The sequence below is a fragment of the Pseudophryne corroboree genome, chromosome 8, assembly GCF_028390025.1.
Source record: "Pseudophryne corroboree isolate aPseCor3 chromosome 8, aPseCor3.hap2, whole genome shotgun sequence".
NCBI lineage: Eukaryota > Metazoa > Chordata > Amphibia > Anura > Myobatrachidae > Pseudophryne > Pseudophryne corroboree.
This window is the reverse complement of record NC_086451.1, coordinates 198,238,869-198,262,272: the sequence shown is the minus strand read 5'-3', so window position 1 is coordinate 198,262,272 and position 23,404 is coordinate 198,238,869. Positions and strand designations below refer to the sequence as shown.

At 48.1% G+C, this 23,404-nt stretch overlaps 1 protein-coding gene across 8 annotated transcripts in view; it reads right to left on the bottom strand.

Annotated features, from left to right (window-relative positions):
• LOC134948811 (H(+)/Cl(-) exchange transporter 5-like) overlaps nucleotides 1-23,404 on the bottom strand; it is a 389,251-nt gene that overhangs the window by 365,625 nt on the left and 222 nt on the right. For 3 of the 8 annotated variants that reach the window (XM_063937053.1, XM_063937050.1, XM_063937057.1), the window contains exons 2-3: nucleotides 22,797-22,887; nucleotides 22,592-22,684 (exon numbers count right to left, since the gene is read on the bottom strand). Coding sequence is in view for 3 of the 8 variants with exons in the window: in XM_063937050.1 (XP_063793120.1) it covers nucleotides 22,592-22,606 (15 nt within the window). In the remaining 5 variants the exon portion in view is untranslated. Of the gene's footprint in view, nucleotides 1-17,319; nucleotides 17,499-21,893; nucleotides 22,157-22,591; nucleotides 22,685-22,796; nucleotides 22,888-23,043; nucleotides 23,064-23,404 lie in introns of those variants that run through there. The other 5 variants (XM_063937054.1, XM_063937051.1, XM_063937056.1 and 2 more) reach the window with 5 other exon arrangements.

Genomic DNA, 23,404 nt, shown 5'->3' with positions numbered 1-23,404 from the left:
GTACAAAAAATAGGATTTTAATAACCTACCGGTAAATCCTTTTCTCTTAGTCCGTAGAGGATGCTGGGGTCCATTTTAGTACCATGGGGGGTATAGACGGTTCCGCAGGAGCCTTTGACACTTTAAGACTTTTTAACAGTGTGAACTGGCTCCTCCCTCTATGCCCCTCCTCCAGCCCTCAGTATAGGAACTATGCCCGAGGAGACGGACATTTTCGAGAGAGGAATTACTATTAACTTGTGGCGAGATCACACCAGCTCACACTATACACAAAAAACATGTCGGCTAACATGGCCTTTAACATAACTCATGCCAACCAGCATGTACAACGTAACAGCAACAGTCGTTAACATCTGAACACAGGAAAACTGTGTAAAAAAGATAACGGCCAATCCTGCCGTGTAGTGAGCGTGCTGAATGTACCTCTGATCCAGCGCGCAGTATTCTGCATAAAAGCAGGACACCCAATCTTGTTGGGGTCATATAAGACAAAATAAGAATTTACTCACCGGTAATTCTATTTCTCGTAGTCCGTAGTGGATGCTGGGTACTCCGTAAGGACCATGGGGAATAGACGGGCTCCGCAGGAGACTGGGCACTCTAAAAGAAAGATTAGGTACTATCTGGTGTGCACTGGCTCCTCCATCTATGCCCCTCCTCCAGACCTCAGTTAGGGAAACGGTGCCCGGAAGAGCTGACACAACAAGGAAAGGATTTGGAATCCAGGGTAAGACTCATACCAGCCACACCAATCACACCGTACAACTTGTGATAACTATACCCAGTTAACAGTATGAACAACAACTGAGCCTCAGTAACAGATGGCTCATAACAAAACCTTTTAGTTAAGCAATATCTATATACACATATTGCAGCATCCACTACGGACTACGAGAAATAGAATTACCGGTGAGTAAATTCTTATTTTCTCGGACGTCCTAGTGGATGCTGGGGACTCCGTAAGGACCATGGGGATTATACCAAAGCTCCCAAACGGGCGGGAGAGTGCGGACGACTCTGCAGCACCGAATGAGCAAACTCAAGGTCCTCCTCAGCCAGGGTATCAAACTTGTAGATTTTGCAAATGTGTTTGAACCCGACCAAGTAGCAGCTCGGCAAAGTTGTAAAGCCGAGACCCCTCGGGCAGCCGCCCAAGAAGAGCCCACCTTCCTCGTGGAATGGGCTTTTACTGATTTAGGATGCGGCAGTCCAGCCGCCGAATGTTCAAGTTGAATCGTGCTACAGATCCAGCGAGCAATAGTCTGCTTTGAAGCAGGAGCACCCAGCTTGTTGGGTGCATGCAGGATAAATAGCGAGTCAGTTTTTCTGACTCCAGCTGTCCTAGAAACATAGATTTTTAGGGCTCGGACTACATCCAGCAACTTGGAATCCTCTAAGTCACGAGTGGCCGCAGGCACCACAATAGGTTGGTTCAAATGAAAAGCTGATACCACCTTTGGGAGAATTTGGGGACGAGTCCTCAATTCTGCCCTGTCCATATGGAAAATCAGATATGGGCTTTTACACGACAAAGCCACCAATTCTGACACACGCCTGGCCGAAGCCAAGGCCAACAGCATGACCACTTTCCACGTGAGATATTTTAGCTCCACGGTTTTAAGTGGCTCAAACCAATGTGATTTTAGGAAATCCAACACAACATTGAGATCCCAAGGTGCCACTGGAGGCACAAAAGGGGGCTGAATATGCAGCACTCCCTTAAACGTCTGAACTTCAGGCAGTGAAGCCAGTTCTTTTTGAAAGAAAATAGACGGGGCCGAAATCTGGACTTTTATGGAACCCAATTTTAGGCCCATAGTCACTCCTGACTGTAGGAAGTGCAGAAATCGACCCAGCTGAAATTCCTCCGTTGGGCCTTCTTGGCCTCACACCAAGCAACATATTTTCGCCATATGCGGTGATAATGTTTTGCTGTCACATCCTTCCTAGCTTTTATCAGCGTAGGAATGGCTTCATCCGGAATGCCCTTTTCCTTTAGGATCCGGCGTTCAACCGCCATGCCGTCAAACGCAGCCGCGGTAAGTCTTGGAACAGACAGGGCCCCTGCTGCAACAGGTCCTGTCTGAGAGGCAGAGGCCATGGGTCCTCTGCGATCATCTCTTGAAGTTCTGGGTACCAAGTCCTTCTTGGCCAATCCGGAACAATGAGTTTAGTTTTTACTCCCCTTTTTCTTATTATCCTCAGTACCTTGGGTATGAGAGGAAGAGGAGGGAACACATACACCGACTGGTACACCCACGGTGTCACTAGAGCGTCCACAGCTATCGCCTGAAGGTCCCCTGACCTGGCGCAACACTGCTGACAGTGTTAGCACGTGATTCTCCGCCCATCGAAGAATCCTTGTGGCTTCTGCCATTGCCATCCTGCTTCTTGTGCCACCCTGTCGATTTACATGGGCGACTGCCGTGATGTTGTCTGACTGAATCAGAACCGGTTGGTTTTGAAGCAGGGGTTCTGCTTGACTCAGGGCATTGTAAATGGCCCTTAGTTCCAGAATATTTATGTGTAGGGAAGTTTCCTGACTCGACCATTGTCCTTGGAAGTTTCTTCCCTGGGTGACTGCCCCCCAACCTCGGAGGCTTGCATCCGTGGTCACCAGGACCCAGTCCTGTATGCCGAATCTGCGGCCTTCGGGCAGATGAGCACTCTGCAGCCACCACAGCAGAGACACCCTGGCCCTCGGGGACAGGGTGATCAACCGATGCATCTGGAGATGCGATCCAGACCACTTGTCTAACAGATCCCACTGAAAGATCCTTGTATGGAACTTGCCGAAGGGAATTGCTTCGTAAGAAGCTACCATCTTTCCCAGGACTCGCGTGCAGTGATGCACCGACACCTGCTTTGGTTTCAGGAGGTTCCTGACCAGAGATGATAATTCCTGGGCCTTTTCCTTCGGGAGAAACACCTTCTTCTGTTCTGTGTCCAGAATCATGCCCAAGAACAGCAGACGCGTCGCAGGAATCAGCTGTGACTTTGGGATATTCAGAATCCAGCCGTGCTGATGCAGCACTTCCTGAGATAGTGCTACGCTGACTAGCAACTGCTCTTTGGACTTCGCCTTTATAAGGAGATTGTCCAAGTACGGGATAATTATGACTCCCTTCTTTCGGAGGAGCATCATCATTTCGGCCATTACCTTGGTAAATACCCGCGGTGCCGTGGACAGACCAAACGGCAACGTCTGGAATTGGTAATGACAGTCCTGTACCACAAACCTGAGGTACTCCTGGTGAGGTGGATAAATGGGGACATGCAGGAAAGGGGTTCACTACGGCTGGCCGGCGGTCGGGCTCCCGGCGACCAGCATCCCGGCGCCGGGAGCCCGACCGCCGGCTTACCGACAGCTTGGCGAGCGCAAATGAGCCCCTTGCGGGCTCGCTGCGCTCGCCACGCGCCACACTATTTTATTCTCCCTCTATGGGGGTCGTGGACCCCCACGAGGGAAAATAATTGTCGGTATGCCGGCTGTCGGGCTCCCGGCGCCGGTATACCGAGCACCGGGAGCCCGACCGCCGGCAAACAGAAGACCACCCGCAGGAAAGCATCCTTGATGTCCAGTGACACCATAAAATCCCCCTCTTCCAGGCTTGCAATAACCGCCCTGAGCGATTCCATTTTGAACTTGAACTTTCTTATATAAATGTTCAAGGATTTCAAATTTAGAATGGGTCTCACCGAACCATCTGGTTTCGGTACCACAAACATTGTGGAATAGTAACCCCGTCCCTGTTGAAGGAGGGGTACCTTGATTATCACCTGCTGAAGATACAGCTTGTGAATAGCCGCCAGTACTACCTCCCTTTCCCTGAGAGCAGCAGGCAAGGCTGATTTGAGGTAACGGCGAGGGGGAGTCGCCTCGAACTCCAGCTTGTATCCCTGTGATACTACTTGCAGAACCCAGGGATCCACCTGTGAGCGAACCCACTGGTCGCTGAAGTTCCGGAGACGCGTCCCCACCGCACCTGGCTCCACCTGTGGAGCCCCCGCGTCATGCGGTGTACTTAGTGGAAGTAGGGGAGGATTTTTGTTCCTGGGAACTGGCTGTCTGGTGCAGCTTTTTCCCTCTCCCCTTGCCTCTGGGCAGAAAGGAAGCGCCTCTGACCCGCTTGCCTTTCTGGGGCCGAAAGGACTGTACCTGATAATACGGTGCTTTCTTAGGCTGCGAGGGAACCTGAGGTAAAAATGTAGATTTCCCAGCTGTTGCTGTGGATACGAGGTCCGAGAGACCATCCCCAAACAATTACTCACCCTTATAAGGCAAAACCTCCATGTGCCTTTTAGAATCAGCATCACCTGTCCACTGCCGAGTCCATAATACTCTCCTGGCAGAAATGGACATTGCATTAATTCTAGATGCCAGTCGGCAAATGTCCCTCTGTGCATCCCTCATATATAGGACTACATCCTTAATATGCTCTACAGTTAGCAAAATAGTATCCCTGTCGAGGGTATCAATGTCAGACAGGGTATCATACCATGCGGCTGCAGCACTACACATCCATGCCGAAGCAATTGCAGGTCTCAGTATAGTACCTGAGTGTGTATATACAGACTTCAGGATAGCCTCCTGCTTTCTATCTGCAGGCTCCTTTAAGGCGGCCGTATTCTGAGAGGGCAGTGCCACCTTTAGATAAACGTGTGAGCGCCTTATCCACCCTAGGGGATGTTTCCCAACGTAACCTATCTGTTGGCGGGAAAGGGTATGCCGCCAGTAACCTCTTAGAAATCACCAGTTTCTTATCAGGGGAACACCACGCTTCTTCATACAGTTCATTCAACTCGTCAGATGGGGAAAAGTCACTGGCTGCTTTTTCTCCCCAAACTTAATACCCTTTTTTGTGGTAACCGGGTTTATGTCAGCAATGTGTAAAACATCTTTCATAGCCGTAATCATACATCGGATGGCCCTTGTGGACTGTACATTTATCTCATCCTCGTCGACACTGGAGTCAGACTCCGTGTCGACATCTCTGTGTGCCATCTGAGTCAGCGGGCGTTTTTGAGCCCCTGATGGCCTCTGAGACACCTGGGCAGGTGCGGACTGAGCTGCCGACTGTCCCATGGCTGTCACGTCGTCAAACCTTTTATGTAAGGAGTTGACACTGTCGGTTAAAACCTTCCACATATCCATCCACTCCGGTGTCGGCCCCACAGGGGGCGACATCACACTTATCGGCTCCTGCTCCGCCTCCACGTAACCTTCCTCATCAAACATGTCGACACAGCCGTACCGACACACCGCACACACACAGGGAATGCTCTGACTGAGGACAGGACCCCACAAAGTCCTTTGGGGAGACAGAAAGAGTATGCCAGCACACACCACAGCGCTATATAATCAGGGATTTACACTAACACAAAGTGATTTTTCCCTATAGCTGCTTTACATATACAGTTTGCGCCTAAATTTAGTGCCCCCCCTCTCTTTTTAACCCTTTGAGCCTGGAAACTGCAGGGGAGAGCCTGTGGAGCTGTCTTCCAGCGGAGCTGTGAAGAGGAAATGGCGCCAGTGTGCTGAGGGAGATAGCCCCGCCCCCTTCTCGGCGGACTTCTCCCGCTCTTATATTTATATTATGGCGGGGGATTTTTGCACATCTATAGTTTTTTAGACTATATTATGTGCTGTTTGCCAATGTAAGGTACTCTAATTGCAGCCCAGGGCGACATCCAAGGACTTTGAAACGGCTGAGGTGTCAGAAGTCACTGGCACCACCACAGGTTGGTCAATATGGAAAGAAGACACAAATTTAGGAAGAAAGTGCTGACGTGTTCTTAGTTCAGCCCTATCTTGATGAAAGATTAAGGAAGGACTGTTGTGAAACAGAGCTCCTAACTCAGGCACTCGTCTGTCTGATGCCAAGGCCAACAGCATGACCACTTTCCAAGTGAGAAACTTCAACTCCACCTCTTGCAGAGGCTCAAACCAGTCCGATTTAATGGAACTGCAACACCACATTAAGATCCCATGGTGCCGCAGGAGGCACAAAGGGAGGTTGAATGCGCAGAACCCCTTTCACGAACGTCTGGACCTCAGGAAGTGAAGCCAACTGTTTCTGAAAGAAAATGGAAAAGGCCGAAATTTGGACCTTGATAGACCCTAATCTCAAGTCAGCATCCACACCCGCCTGTAGAAATAGGAGAAGACGTCCTAATTTAAACTCCACCACCGGAGACTTATTGGATTCACCCCAAGAGACCTATTTTCACCAAATACGATGGTAATGCTTGGACGTTACCCCTCTTCCGGCCAGAATAAGTGTGGGAATGACTTCATTGGAAATACCCGTATGGGCTAGGATCTGGCGCTCAACAGCCATGCCACCAAACACAGCCACGGGAAGTCTTGATAAACTAACAGCCCCTGCTGAAGCAGGTCCTCGCGTAGAGGAAGACGCCGATGATCTTCTAGCAGTAACTTCTGAAGATCTGGATACCAAGCCCTCCTTGGCCATTCTGGAGCAATGAGAATTCCCCAAACCCTTGTTCTCCTGATGATCTTGAGAATTTTTGGTATTTGTGGAAGTGGAGGGAACAGATACACCGACTGAAAACACCCACTGGGTCACCAGTGCATCCACTGCTATTGCTTGTGGGTCTCTCGACCTGGAACGAAGCTTCTTGATGAGACGTGATACCATCATATCTACTTGAGGAATGCCCCAACGACTTGCTACCTCCGCAAAGACCTCTGGGTGGAGGCCCCATTCTCCTGGATGGAGATCTTGTCTGCTGAGGAAGTCCGCTTCCCAGTTGTCCACTCCCGGAATGAAAATTGCCAACAGAGCTTTAGCATGTCTCTCTGCCCAGAGGAGTATTTTTTTTTTTGTCACCTCTGCCATTTTTGTTCCGCCTTGACGGTTTATGTAAGTTCCTGCCGTTACATTGTCTGACTGGATCTGTATGGGACGACCTTGAAGAAGGTGTGCCGCTTGATGAAGGCTGTTGTACACAGCTCTCAATTCGAGAATCTTTATGTGAAGGAGTACTTCTTGACCTGACCATCTTCCTTGGAAGCATTCCCCAACCTCGGAGACTTGTATCTGTGGTCACCAGAATCCAGGCCTGAATCCCGAACCTGCGTCCCTCTAGGAGGTGGGAACTATGTAGTCACCACAAGAGTGAAATTCTGGCTTTCGTCGACAGGATTATCCTCTGATGCATGTGTAGATGCAATCCGGACCACTTGTCCAGTAGGTCCCACTGGAACACCCTGGCATGGAATCGGCCATATTTTCTGGATTTCCAGAACCCTTTCCACCGTTAGAAATACTTTCTGTAGTCCGGTGTCCAGTATCATTCTCAGAAATGATAACCTCAGCGTCTGTTCCAATTGTGATTTTGGAAGGTTTATGATCCAACCGTGCCGTTGAAACACAGTCAGGGACAGTGCACTGTTCTGTACTAACATCTCCCTGGAACTCGCTTTTATCAGGAGATCTGCCAGGTAAGGAATTAAATTGACTCCTTTCTTGCAAAGGAGAACCATCATCTCCGCCATCACCTTGGCGAATATCCTCGGAGCCGTGGAGAGCCCGAAAGGCAATGTCTGGGACTGGTAGTGGCAGTTCCGAACTGCAAACCTCAGATATGTTTGTGGAAGGTAAATGGGAACCTGCAAATGAGCATCCTTGATGTCCACCTACACGGTAATTTCCTTCTCCTCCACACTGGAGATTACTGCTCTCAGGAACTCCATTGTGAATTTTAACCTTTTCAGGTAAAGAATCAACGATTGCAGGTTTAAAATCGGTCTGACCGAGCCGTCCGGCTTCGGCACTACAAACAGACTTGAATAAAACCCTGTTTCCTGTTGAAGTACAAGGACTAAGGAAAATACCTCGTCTTGACATAATGTCTGTATTGCGTCCTGCACTGTTGTTCTGTCCTGAACAGAAACTGGTAAGGCTGATTTGAAAAATCGGCATGGGGAAAGATTATGAAATTCCAACTTGTAACTGTAATATACAAGGATCTAGATCTGAGTAAACCCAGATCTGGCTGAAGAATAGAGGACGGGCCCTCACCCGATCGTACTCCCGCAGGGGAGCCCCAGCGTCATGCTGTGGTTTTAGCAGAAGCAGCTGTGGGTTTCTGCTCTTGGGAACCTGATGTGTTGTAGGTTTCTTACCTTTTCCCCGCCCCCGTCCTACGAAGGGGGTACCTTTTGTTTTGGGCCGAAAGGATTGCATCGTATGAAAATTAAATCCTTTCCTAGCCGAAGCAGCTGCAGAAGGCAGAAATCCTGACTTGCACGATGTAGTCTTTGAAATCATGGCATCCAGCTTGTCTCCAAAGAGGGCTGCACTATTATAAGTGAGCGGCTCAATATTTCTCTTTGATACCGCATCAGTATTCCAATGTCGGATCCCTAGGTCCCTGCGCTGAAATCGCCATAGCGGAGAATCTTGAACCAATCAAATCAACATCCCTCATAGCCTCAATTAAGTAACTTGCAATATTTTATAATAAGACCGAGAGATACGACTAGGTCAACCTTATCAACTGTGTCTATATTAACTAGCAAGTTGTCTGACCATTTTTCTACAGCGTTCCCCACCCACGCACAAGCAATGGTGGGCCTAAGCAACATGCCGTTATCCATATAAATGGATTTTTATTTTATATTTTTTAATTTACGGTTGGCAGGATCTTTTAACGAGGCTGACCCTGGGACAGGCAACATGATTTTCTTAGACAGCCTAGTAACTAAGGTGTCTACCAGAGGGGATGATTCCCATATGTGCCTATCGTCCTCAGGGAAAGGGTACACTACACGTGTCCTTCTAGGAATAGTACATTTCTTTCTGGGCTGGCCCAGGAATTTTCAAAGCATGCATTCAAGTCCCTTGAAGAAGGAAAAGTCACCACCTGCTGTATAATAAGATTTTAAACCTACCGGTAAATCTTTTTCTCCTAGTCCGTAGAGGATGCTGGGGACTCCGTAAGGACCATGGGGATAGACGGGCTCCGCAGGAGACATGGGCACTAAGGAAGAACTTTACGTATTGGGTGTGCACTGGCTCCTCCCTCTATGCCCCTCCTCCAGACCTCAATTAGAGAAACTGTGCCCAGAGGAGACGGACAGTACGAGGAAAGGATTTTAGTTAATCTAAGGGCAAGATTCATATCAGCCCACACCATCCACACCGTATAACTTGGGATATACGAACCAGTTAACAGTATGAACAACACAGCATCAGTCTGAGACTGAGGAAAACTGTAACATAACCCTTATGTAAGCAAAAACTATATACAAGTCTTGCAGAAGTAGTCCGCACTTGGAACGGGCGCCCAGCATCCTCTACTGACTAGGAGAAAAAGATTTACCGGTAGGTTTAAAATCTTATTTTCTCTTACGTCCTAGAGGATGCTGGGGACTCCGTAAGGACCATGGGGATTATACCAAAGCTCCAAAACGGGCGGGAGAGTGCGGATGACTCTGCAGCACCGATTGAGCAAACATGAGGTCCTCCTCAGCCAGGGTATCAAACTTGTAGAATTTTGCAAAAGTGTTTGAACCCGACCAAGTAGCAGCTCAGCACAGCTGTAACGCCGAGACCCCTCGGGCAGCTGCCCAAAAAGAGCCCATTTTCCTGGTGGAATGGGCCTTTGTTGATTTTGGTAACGGCAATCCAGCCGTAGAATGAGCCTGCTGAATCGTGTTACAGATACAGCGAGCAATAGTCTGCTTAGAAGCAGGAGCGCCAACCTTGTCGGCTGCATACAGGATAAACAGTGCTTCTGTTTTCCTGATCCTAGCCGTTCTGGCCACGTAAATTTTCAAAGCCCTGACCACATCAAAGGACTCGGAATCCTCCAAGTCTCGCGTAGCCACAGGCACCACAATAGGTTGGTTCATATGAAAAGACGAAACCACCTTTGGCAAGAATTGAGGACGGGTCCGCAATTCCGCTCTATCCATATGGAAAACTAAATAGGGGCTTTTATGAGACAAAGCCGCCAACTCCGACACTAGCCTAGCCGAAGCTAAGGCTAACAACATGACCACTTTCCACGTGAGATATTTTAACTCCACCGTTTGAAGTGGTTCAAACTAGTGTGACTTAAGGAAACTCAACACCACGTTCAGGTCCCAAGGTGCCACTGGAGGTACAAAAGGAGGCTGAATATGCAGCACTCCCTTCACAAAAGTCTGTACTTCTAGGAGAGAAGCCAATTTCTTCTGAAAGAAAATGGATAGGGCCGAAATCTGAACCTTAATAGAGCCTAATTTTAGGCCCAAATTCACTCCAGTCTGTAGGAAGTGAAGGAAACGGCCCAGATGGAATTCTTCCGTAGGAGCATTCCTGGCCTCACGCCAAGAAACATACTTTCGCCATATACGGTGATAATGCTTAGCTGTCACGTCCTTCCTAGCCTTTATCAGAGTAGGAATGACCTCATCCGGAATGCCCTTTTCCGCTAGGATCCGGCGTTCAACCGCCATGCCGTCAAACGCAGCCGCGGTAAGTCTTGGAACAGACAGGGCCCCTGTTGTAACAGGTCCTGTCTTAGAGGAAGGGGCCACGGATCTTCTGTGAGCATTTCCTGCAGATCCGGATACCAGGTCCTTCGTGGCCAATCTGGAACAATGAGAATTGTCTGTACTCCTCTTTTTCTTATTATTCTCAACACCTTGGGAATGAGAGGAAGAGGAGGAAACCCATATACCGTCTGGAACACCCACGGTGTCACGAGGGCGTCCACTGCCACCGCCTGAGGGTCTCTTGACCTGGCGCAATACCTCTGTAGTTTTTTGTTGAGGCGTGACGCCATCATGTCTATCTGGGGAAGTCCCCACTGACTTGCAATCTGTGCGAAGACTTCCTGATGAAGTCCCCACTCTCCTGGATGTAGACCGTGTCTGCTGAGGAAGTCTGCTTCCCAGTTGTCCACTTCCGGAATGAACACTGCTGACAGTGCTCTTACATGATTTTCCGCCCAGCGAAGAATCCTGGTGGCTTCCGCCATTGCCACTCTGCTCCTTGTGCCGCCTTGGCGGTTTACATGAGCCACTGCGGTGCTGTTGTCTGACTGAATCAGAACCGGTAGGCCGCGAAGCAAAGTCTCCGCTTGACAAAGGGCGTTGTATATGGCCCTCAGCTCCAGGACGTTGATGTGAAGACAAGTCTCCTGGCTCGACCAAAGAACTTGGAAGTTTCTTCCCTTTGTGACTGCTCCCCAACCTTGGAGGCTCTCGTCCGTTGTTACCAGAATCCAGTCCTGAATGGCGAACCTGCGACCCTCTAGAAGGTGAGCACTCTGTTGCCACCACAGGAGAGACACCCTTGCCCTGGGGGACAGGGTGATCAACTGATGAATCTGTAGATGTGACCCGGACCACTTGTTCAGTAGGTCCCATTGGAAGGTCCTCGCATGGAACCTACCGAAGGGAATGGCCTCGTAAGATGCCACCATCTTTCCCAGGACTCGAGTGCAGTGATGCACGGACACCTGTTTTGGCTTCAATAGGTCCCTGACCAGAGTCATGAGTTCCTGGGCCTTTTCTATCGGAAGATAAACCCTTTTCTGGTCTGTATCCAGAATCATGCCTAAGAAGGTCAAACGAGTCGTAGGAACTAACTGTGATTTCGGGATATTGAGAATCCAGCCGTGTTGTTGTAACACCTTCAGTGAAAGTGACACGCTGTTCAACAACTGCTCTCGCGATCTCGCTTTTATGAGGAGATCGTCCAAGTACGGGATAATTGTGACACCCTGCTTGCGCTGGAGCACCATCATTTCCGCCATTACCTTGGTGAAAATCCTCGGGGCCGTGGAAAGCCCAAACGGCAACGTCTGAAATTGGTAATGACAATCCTGTACCACAAATCTCAGGTATGCCTGATGAGGTGGATATATGGGAACATGAAGGTATGCATCCTTTATGTCCAGGGATACCATAAAATCCCCCCTTTCTAGGCTGGCGATGACCGCTCTGAGCGATTCCATCTTGAACTTGAACCTTTTCAAGTATAGGTTCAAAGATTTTAAATTTAAAATGGGTCTGACCGAACCGTCCGGTTTCGGGACTACAAACAGGGTTGAGTAATACCCCCTCTCTTGTTGAAGCAGGGGAACTTTGACCACCACCTGTTGAAGACACAATTTGTGAATTGCATTTAAAACAATCTCCCTTTCTGGGGGAGAAGCTGGTAGGGCCAATTTGAAAAACCGACGAGGAGGTACCTCTTAGAATTCCAGCTTGTAACCCTGGGAAACAATTTCTATTGCCCAGGGATCCACCTGTGAGTGAACCCAGATGTGGCTGAAAAGTCGAAGACGTGGCCCCACTGGGGCGGACTCCCTGAGCGGAGCCCCAGCGTCATGCGGTGGATTTTGTAGAGGCCGGGGAGGACTTCTGCTCCTGGGAACTAGCTGTGGTTGGCAGCTTTTTTCCTCTGCCCTTACCTCTGGCAAGAAAGGACGATCCTCGTACTCTCGTTTTTATTTGATCGAAAGGACTGCATTTGATAATGTGGCGCTTTCTTAGGCTGTGAGGGAATATAAGGCAAAAATTTTGATTTACCTGCCGTAGCTGTGGAGACCAGGTCCGAGAGAACTTCCCCAAACAATTCCTCACCCTTGTAAGGTAAAACCTCCATATTATTATTATTATTATCATCATCATCCTTTATTTATATGGCGCCACAAGGGTTCCGCAGCGCCCAATTACTGAGTACATAAACAAATAATCAAACAGGAAAACAGCAACTTACAGTTGACGACAATATAGGACACGTACAGGGTAAATAAACATAGCTACATCAGCAGATGACACTGGAATAAGTATCAGGTGGCAGAAGACTGCTGGATTTGGTGCAGCTGAAGATTATTAAAGTAAAAAAAAGGGTAAGCACATGCCTCTTTGAGTCGGCATCACCTGTCCATTGCTGGGTCCATAGGACTCGTCTAGCAGAAATCGACCCAGTAGGCCAATGTCTCTTGAGCATCCCTCATATATAAGACAGTATCTTTAATATGACCAAGGGTCATTAAAATGGTATCCTTATCCAGGGTATCCAATTCCGCCGATAAGGTATCTGTCCACGCTGCTACAGCGCTATAAACCCAAGCCGACGCTATCGATGGTCTGAGTAAGGTACCAGAGTGTGTGTAAATGGACTTTAAGGTAGCCTCCTGCTTGCGATCAGCAGGATCCCTGAGGGTAGCCGTATCTTGGGATGGCAGTGCTACCTTTTTGGATAAGCGTGTCAACGCTTTGTCCACCCTTGGGGAGGATTCCAACCGTATCCTGTCCTTAGCCGGGAAAGGATACGCCATAAGAATCCTTTTGTGAATCTGCAGTTTCTTGTCTGGAGATACCCACGCCTTTTCAAATAACTTGTTCAGCTCATGAAAAGGGGTAAAGGTTACCTCAGGTTTCTTTACCTTATACATGTGTACCCTTGTGTCAGGGACAGGAGGTTCCTCTGTGATATGCAAAACATCCTTTATTGCAATAATCATATATTGAATACTTTTAGCCAATTTTGGCGGTAACTTTGCATCATCGTAGTCGACACTGGAGTCAGAATCCGTGTTGGTATTAGTGTCTACTATCTGGGATAGTGGGCGCTTTTGAGACCCCGAGGGTCCCTGCGACATAGGGGCAGGCAGGGCCTGTCTCTCTGCATAATTCCTGGACTCAGCTTTGTCCAACCCTTTGTGCAATAAATTCACATTAGCACTTAAAACATTCCACATATTCACCCCGTCAGGTGTCAGTGTTGCCGACGGAGACACCACATTCATTTGCTCCACCTCCTCGCTAGGAAAGCCTTCTACCTCAGACATGCCGACACACGCGTACCGACACCACACACTCAGGGAAACCTCTTATATGAAGACAGCTCCCCCACGAGGCCCTTTGGAGAGACAGAGAGAGAGTATGCCAGCACACACCCAGCGCTAATGACCCAGGAAAAAAACACACTATATGTTTACCCAGATAGCGCTGTAATTATCTATTTGCGCCAAATTATGTGCCCCCCCTTTTAAAACCCTCTTTCACCGTGGTAAGCAGGGGAGATTCCCGCAGGGGAGATTCCCGCTGAAAAATTCAAAAACTGGTGGGGGATCTCTTTTATATACAGTGCCCAGCCTGTATATATGCTTATTGCCAGATTCGGAGGTCCTTATTGCTGCCCAGGGCGCCCCCCCTGCGCCCTGCACCCTTACAGTGACTGCTCTGTGTGTGCTGTGTGGGAGCAATGGCGCACAGCTTTACCGCTGTGCGTTACCTCTATGAAGATCTGAAGTCTTCTGCCGCCTCTGAAGTCTTCTTTCTTCACATACTCACCCGGCTTCTATCTTCCGGCTCTGCGAGGAGGACGGCAGCACGGCTCTGGGACGAACGGCGAGGGTGAGACCTGCGTTCCATTCCCTCTGGAGCTAATGGTGTCCAGTAGCCTAAGAAACAGAGCCTAACATTAAAGTAGGTCTGTTTCTCTCCCCTCAGTCCATCGATGCAGGGAGTCTGTTGCCAGCAGTGCTCCCTGAAAATAAAAAACCTAACCAAAATACTTTCTTTCCAGGAAACTCAGGAGAGCTCCCTGTAATGCACCCAGTCTCCTCTGGGCACAGTAATCAACTGAGGTCTGGAGGAGAGGCATAGAGGGAGGAGCCAGTGCACACCCATACCTTAAGTTCTTTCTTAGTGCCCATGTCTCCTGCGGAGCCCGTCTATCCCCATGGTCCTTACGGAGTCCCCAGCATCCTCTAGGACGTAAGATAAATTTAATATTTTCCTGTAGGTACCGGTGTGGTATCTAACTCCAACACCTTTTCCATTGCGACCGTCATATCTTGAATGCTTTTGGCTAATCTGGGGATACCCCTCTCAAATCCCCAGTGTCGACCTCAGTGTCGGAATCTGTGCCAGTGTCCCCTTGCATGATCTGCGTCAGAGACATGTTCTGGGAACTGGAGGGGTCCCGAGTGGATGACTTGAAATGATCAGCAATGTATCTTCCACAGACTGTCTGTTGTACCTTTGCAAACTTTGGTGGTCATTCCGAGTTGTTCGCTCTGTACATTTTTTCGCATCGCAGCGATTTTCCGCTTAGTGCGCATGCGCAATGTCCGCAGTGCGACTGCGCCAAGTAAATTTGCTATGCAGTTAGGTATTTTACTTACGTTTTTTTCTTCGTTCTGGTGATCGTAGTGTGATTGACAGGAAGTGGGTGTTTCTGGGCGGAAACTGTACGTTTTATGGGTGTGTGCGAAAAAACGCTACCGTAATTTTAAGAAGCTAAGATTCACTCTCAGTAGGCGGCGGCTTAGCATGTGTAAAGCTGCTAAAAGCAGCTTGCGAGCGAACAACTCGGAATGAGGGCCTTTGACAATATACTTTACCACTCTCTCACCCACACTGGCTCCTTCTGATGGAAGGGCCACCTCCTTACCATTGTGCATTCAAAACGGTTTCCTCTGGGGAAGAGCTCTCTCCTGCATGTTACACACACACTATCACATAGGGGAGCTATCGGGGACAGACTCACACCAATGTCTGTCAGAGAAACAAAGAGGGATTTGCCAGTCCACACACTGCACCCATATGTAAACTGTATAAGTACTACACAATTACAGCGCTATTTCAATGTTAGGTCCGCAGACCTAAAGTAATAAACACTCCTTTCCCCTTCTATAACACCCTGGTACCTGTAGCAGCATTGTCATGAGGAATAACATCGTTCAGGAGATTCACACTGGTGTTTCTGCAGGAGAAAAATGGCACCCAGTGAGTGTTCTGGCAAGTCTGAAGAGAAATCCCGCCGCTCTGTAATGGCGCGATTCAGCCTCAGTAATGTAATATTTATACCTGCCGGGGATTTAGTACACCAGTGGCTAACGTGTGTACTTTTTAGCCAGTTAGAGTAAGGTTTCTTCCATGCCGCTCAGATAGTGTGCCCCCCCCCGCGCTCTGCACCCTTGTTCTGAGAGATATGGTGTGCAGCTTCCTGCCGCTGCGCTGGTACCTTTATGCCACCACGATGACCGGAGGAACCCTCTCTGCAGGCCTCCGGTAAATACTCACCAGCCTTCTGACTTCTGGCTCTGTTAGGGGGTGGCGGCAGTGCTGTGGGAGTGAGCAGCAGCCAGGCAAGGGCTGTGTTCAGTACCCTTGAGGAGTTAATGGTGTCCTGTCAGCAGAAGCAGAGCCATTGAACTAATGGAGAAGTTGGTTCCTACTTCCCCCACTAAGTCCCACGAATCAGGGAAGCTGTTGCCAGCAGCTTCCCTGTAAAATAAAAAACCTAACAAAGTCTTTTCCAGCAAAACTCAGTAGAGCTTCACTGGTGTGCATCCAGTCTCCCGGGCACATTTTCTAAACTGAGGTCTGGAGGAGGGGCATAGAGGGAGGAGCCAGTTCACACTTAAAAAGTCTTAAAGTGCCGAAGGCTCCTGCGGAACCGTCTATACCCCCCCCATGGTACTAAAATGGACCCCAGCATCCTCTAGGACGTAAGAGAACATGTAGTTAAAATAAGCTCAAAATACTTGTAGAAACTATATCCATGTTAAGCTATGTCACAGGAATATCTTCTAAGAGAAAGCATCCTATTGTAACCTTAAAGGAAACCGTGAAGAAACAGGGAAAGCAAGCCTGCATAGGTCCTGCTCTATCCTATATCCAGTAAAGGGGATAAACAAACATCTGCTAATTCATCAGTTTACTAATGCATGTGGCATCAGTTTCTAATACTTAAGGCCCATATACACTGGGTGATTTTGAGATGAAAGCAGTTCACTTTTGGTGTTTTGAGTTGCTTTCAGCTAAAAACCACCCAGTGTGTATGCCCCGGCGTTGAGCACTGATGCGCGCTCCCGCTTCATGAATGGCGGGGTGGATGGCTTTCCATAGCGTCTTGCTATGGATAGCCATTCAACCCTGCTGACATCACTGGGCAGGGGAGAAAATAGCTCAGTGTGTATGCACCTTTAGCACATCACAAGCAAAAATAAAAAAAAAATAAAAAAGAAGTAAAAAGGTTTTACAATGAAATACTGTGTACAGTATATTACACCATAAATTTATTTAAACAAGCATATTAAATAAAAAAAGATGGGCTCGGAATACACATGTAATAATTACTAAGTAGCTTAAATATTTTTATGCATATCATGCAGTTATAAAAATCATTTTTTAGGTTAAAAGAACCTTTTTTCTAGGGTAAAAATAAAAGTGAAGTATTAATATGTAGAACAATTTACAACTTTAGTATTGCTTGATGTACCAGGGTAAACTACATAATAAGATTACTACTATATGAAATCTTTATTACAGCTTACAGTTATCCACCGGCCAGGGAGAAGCTGGGGGTCTGGAGCATCCTAAACACTCCAGGAGGTCAGAATCCAGGGTGCTGCTGCAGGCACGCTGCATGTTATATACTGGTGCCATGGGGCAGCTACAGTGCCACCCATAGGCCCTGAGTGGCAGCACTGCTCGTCCACCAATAGTTGCAGCCCTGTATATTGGATATAATGAAGTTCACAGTAAATGTACTTTCTGACTCACGCAGTTCATATTGTTACAGTCTGTGGCACATTTATAACACAACCTTTACAGATTATTATTTGTATATGAACTCTTACACAAATTAATTGTTACTACTCATATGAACTTTATGGTTCCGGTATGAATGGTCGACCATGTTATGATCGACAGTCATTAGGTCGACCACTATTGGTCGACATTGGCATGGTCGACATGTACAAATGGTTGACACGTGAAAATTGTCGACACGCAAAAGGGTCGACATGAGGTTTTTTGGTTTTTTTTTACAGTTTTTTTGGAGTCGTTTTCTGCGTAAAAGTGACGGGGAACCCCAATTAGTGCACCGCGTCCGCTCGCCATGCTTCGGGCAAGGTTACCGTTCCCAATCGTAGTCCACGTGGATCGTAAATTATGGAAAAGTTCCCCAAAATATTTTTTTTGAAGCCTTGATGATTGATGTATGCCACCGTGGTGGCGTTGTCCGACTGTACTTGAACAGGTCTGTTCTGTATTAAATGCTGGGCCAAGTTCAATGAGTTGAACACCGCCCGCAATTCCAGAATGTTTATCGGGAGGAGAGACTCCTCCTTGGTCCACCGACCCTGAAGGGAGTGTTGCTCCAACACCGTGCCCCAACCCCTCAGACTGGCGTCCTTTGTCAGATGGACCCAGTTGGAGATCCAGAAGGGTTGACCCCTGCGCAATTGTTGGTCCTGAAGCCACCAGCTCAGTGACAGACGGACCTCCGGAGACAATGAGATAATTTCAGACCTGATCCGGTGAGGCAGGCCGTCCCACTTGGCAAGAATCAGCCTCTGGAAAGGGCGGGAATGGAATTGAGCGTACTCCACCATGTCGAAAGCCGATACCATGAGACCTAGCACTTGCATTGCCGAATCGACACTCACGGACGAGATAGGAAGCATCGACTCCTGTCCTGAAGCTTCAGGACTTTCTCCTGAGACAAGAACAACCGCTGGTTGTGAGTGACCAAAAACGCCCCCAGGTGCACCATGCTCTGAGCAGGGACCAGGGAGGATTTCTTCCAGTTGAAGAGCCACCCATAGTGGGCTTGCAGAAACTGGATAGTCAGATCCAGATGGCGTAGGAGAATCTCTGGGGAATTTGCCAGGATCAACAAGTCGTCCAAGTACGGTAGGATCCCGACCCCTTGACGGCGGAGTACAGCCGTCATTACTGCCATGACCTTGGTGAAGACTCGCGGAGCCGTGGTCAAACCAAAAGGCAATGCCCGAAATTGGTAATGGAGGTTGCCAACCGCAAACGTCAGGTACTGTTGATGCGACACTGCAATGGGAATATGCAGGTAAGCATCCTGTATGACCAGCGAGACCATATAGTCCCCAAGCCAGAACAATACAGCAAAGAGTTTCCATACGAAACTTGGGAGACCTTCAGAAATTTGTTCAAGGACTTGAAGTTGAGAATGGGCCAGGAAGACCCATTCAGTTTCGGGACTCGGAACAGCGGTGAATAGTACCCCTTGCCTCTTTAAGCCAGAGGCACCTGTACAACCACTTCTGTTTCCAGAAGGGACTGTACCACCAAATGAAGAGTCTTTGCCTTCACCTGATCCGAAGGGACGTCTGTCAGGCAAAATCGATGAGGAAGGGGGGGGGGGGGGGGGACGATTCTTGAAGGATACGGCGTAACCTCGAGTGACAACTTCCCGTACCCAGGCATCGGAAGTGGCCTTCAACCATTCCTGGGTAAACCCTAGAAGTCGGACCCCACTCTGGGATCCCAAAGAGGGAGGCCCGCCCCGCCATGCAGCAGGCTTGTCAGTTTTGAAAGCAGGCTGACGGGCAGGCCCGTTTGGGTTTGGGCTTATTGGGTTTGGAAGTGCGAACCTGTTTTGGGTACCCCTGACCTTTTGCTTTCCCTGAAGGACGAAAGGAGCGAAAAGAAGTACTCTTAGCCTTCGGCACCGAAGGAGCAGTACTAGGAAGACATGCTGTTTTAGCAGACGCTAAGTCAGCCACTATCTTGTTGAGCTTTTCTCCGAAAAGAATGTCTCCTTTGAAGGGGAGTACCTACGGGTTTTCTTAGAGTCCATGTCCACAGACCTGGACCGTAACCAGAGAATTCTGCGAGCCAAAATGGACATAGTAGAAGCCTTGGCCGCCAGAATACCGGCATCAGAAGCAGCCTCTTAAATGTAATGAGACGATGTAACAATATACGGCAGGCATTGTCTAGCATGATCAGAAGCATTGGAAGGCAACTCCGCCTCCAGCTCCTGAGCCAACTCTTCCACAGCCCATGTCGCTGCAATAGTGGGCCTATGCACCGCACCGTTTAGGGTGTAGATTGCCTTCAAACATCCATCCACACGCTTGTCCGTTGGCTCTCTCAAGGACGTGACAGTAGTTACAGGCAGAGCTGAAGATACTACCAGCCACGCCACTTGCGAATCCACTGGCAGGGGTGTTTCCCAATTTTTACTAAGCTCCACAGCGAGGGGGTAGCGAGCCAGCATCTTCTTGTGAGGTGTGAACTTCTTTCCTGGATTTTCCCAGGACTCCTGACGTATGTCAACTAAATGTTCAGAGTGAGGTAAAACTTGTTTAACCACCTTCTGACGTTTAAACCTGTCCAGTTTCTTAGGGGCAGCATCAGGCTCCGGTTCATCATCAACCTGAAGAATGAGCCTGATAGCCTCTAAGAAGTCAGGAACATTACCTGCGAAACAACTTCCCCATCAGAAGCATCAGGATCAGAATCTGTTGTGTCCGTATAAACACCATCCTCATCAGACGAGGTGTCTGGGACGTTGGTGGATTGTGAGGAAGTAATTGCCCGCTTAGAGGACCCCTTGGTCTTAGGCAGGCGAGGGTTAGACTTTTGAGCAGTCAGTGATTGGTTCAATTGCTGTAACTGATTGGACAGTTGATCTGCCCACAGCGGGTTAACCGCGGGGACCATAAGCGGTTGTACCGGCACAGGAGGTCCCATAGGGGGCGTTAGTCTAGTTACCAGCGTATTCAATAGCGTGGAGAAGGTAGCCCAAGGTGGGTAATTTTGCACCCCCGTTGCTACAGTCCCATTGGGGGGTAAGGAACCCCCAGAACCTGAACCCTCAGCTGCTATGTTATCCTCAAATGTGTCTGCAGCGTCAACACCACGCAGTGTGGGATCAGCCCCAGCTCCGTTGCCCTTTGTAGCTGACATAATCAAAAGCTCAATGCAAGGCAACACAGTACAATATCAGCAGCAGAACACCTGACAAGAACCACCTGTGCAGTGTATCAGCACAAACAGGGAATTCAAGAGGTATATGGGGGGGTAATTCCAAGTTGATCGCAGCAGGATTTTTGATAGCAACTGTGCAAAACCATGTGCACTGCAGGGGAGGCAGATATAACATGTGCAGAGAGAGTTAGATTTGGGTGTGGTGTGTTCAATCTGCAATCTAATTTGCAGTGTAAAAATAAAGCAGCCAGTATTTACCCTGCACAGAAACAATATAACCCACCCAAATCTAACTCTTTCTGCACATGTAATATCTGCCTCCCCTGCAGTGCACATGGTTTTGCCCAACTGCTATCAAAAATCCTGCTGCGATCAACTTGGAATTACCCCCATGGTGACTAAAATTCACAGAGAAAAATACACACAGAGTATATCCTGTGAACTGCCTATATTATGATAAACCTGACACACTTAGCCCCCTCAGGTTATAGAATATAGGGAAAGCAATCTGAGTGAGATAAACGAAATGCAGGTCACACAGAAGCTATATGAACACACACAGAGTCACAGTTTGTACAATGCAGAAATTATGACATGCAATAAAACTGCACTGGACTAGCAATACAGAGTAGTACTATGTATAGCTATACACTTAATAGATATAACAATGCACAGTAAAGACTGGATGTATATCACAGGGTACTTGTACTAAATAACCCTGACTAAATGCACTTTTTCTTAACTAACACTGTCTAAAGACATGTAGAATACTTAAGTGTCCTGTAAAATGCACAGCGCTGACAGGCAGGCGGCTTTACAAAGGAGGATTTGCCCAAACAGTCCCAGGATCAGCTCTGCTTGCGATAATGGCGCCCAAACGCTGACAGGGAGTGAGGGAGAGAGATATTCAGCTCCAGGGCGGGAACATTTACTCTAAATGGCGCCCTGGGGCTGGGGGAGGGGCTACAGGTCAAACCCTTATCCCCCTGCTGGACTTCACCACCGGGTACTGGGGGCTTAATAAAACGATTTTATGAGAGAAAACCGACCTGTGCCCATGCCCTGGTGGTCTACTGGGGTCCCTGTACTAACACATTCGGCTCGCCGCGCAGTATAACAATTTACAGCGGGTCCCTTCGAGGGGACCCCTTACCTCCTCCCTGACTGCGGCCACGGGATCCGGGAGAACAGCGGTCGTGTATGTGACTAACTTGGAAGAAAACCGGAGCCTCCGCTGTAGGTACCCGGCAACCAGGGCGCAGGAGTGTACAGAGCCGCTGGGGGAGGTGATGGAGCTGCAGCAGATGTCTGACTGACATCTAATACAGTGTCTCTGCTGCAGCCCTTGAAGTCTTCAATATTCTTTAAAATCTTCTCTCAGGGCTGCTGGAGCAGCCCCCCGTTGTATGCCTTCTTACCGCATGGCACAAACTACAAAACTGAGCTCCTGTGCACGGAGGCGGGGTTATAGAGGAAGCGGTGCTCTGCATTCTGGGAACAGTCAAAGCTTTGAGCCTGTTGGTGCCTCGGATCAACATCCTACTCTACACCCCAATGTCATTCCCTGTGGAGCCCAGTGTACCCCGCAGCAGAAATTATTATACCAAGTCCATTGTGTTTACTTGTAATCCTAAGGATCGTTTACATGGAGGGTGCACTTCTGTTTACCCACATATTTTATGATTGGCAGTCATGACCACTCATTTTGCCTATCACATGGACCATAGCTAATTTGATTTGGACCTGGACCACCAACCTGTGGCACCCCTGCAAGTGTCCTGTTTACTCCAGTTTGGGAACCACTGCTTTAACATTTTAAACATTTAAAGGATATTAATGGAAGTCTCTTACCTGCAATGTTTTCATTTTGAGTTTAATACCCCCGCTATATATGTATCTTCTCTTTATTTTTTATAATTTCACAGGTATACATTTGTTTGAAATCTGTATAGTATATGAAAATGGCAATTTGTCATCAAAACAAATATATGAACACAAATAGCTAATGTACTGTTGTGTACACACAAAAAATCCACTAATTTCCTGTTGTTCTTACCTCAACAGGTGGATCCAACTATGTAGAATTTGGAAGTGAGGCATGAATAACCCATGCAATTCGTCCTACTTGTGGTCTTCAACATCAGTATCTAAAAAGTGTACGATAATACAAGCAATGTGAGAGAAGATGTATGGACATGAAAAAGCTACAGTGTTAGCCAGACCACTGATGCTAAAGAACAGATTGTGAAGCCAGCCTTACTTAATGTCTATAGATTGTAAGCTTACGAGCAAGACCCTTTTACCTCACGGACTGTCTGCTAACATCCAGTCCTCTCTCATTACTGCATTCCCACTTGCACGGAGCAGATACCAGTAAAGCAGGAAGATGAATAAAAGCTAGATAGATAGATAGATAGATAGATAGATAGATATCTAATTATGTTTTGTATATAAAATAGGTGAAGCAAAACTAACAATATAAATTAAAGTATAAACCCTAAGAATACAAGACATAAAATATAGAACAGAAGGGCAACATAGCATTCCCCATAGAGTGCAGACGTATTACACAATCCCAGTCTGCCCACAATTAATAGGATGTGTAAAGAGGCTGCCACTTAGCTGTGGCTCTTCTTTACCTTTGGTATCGGTACATAACTATAT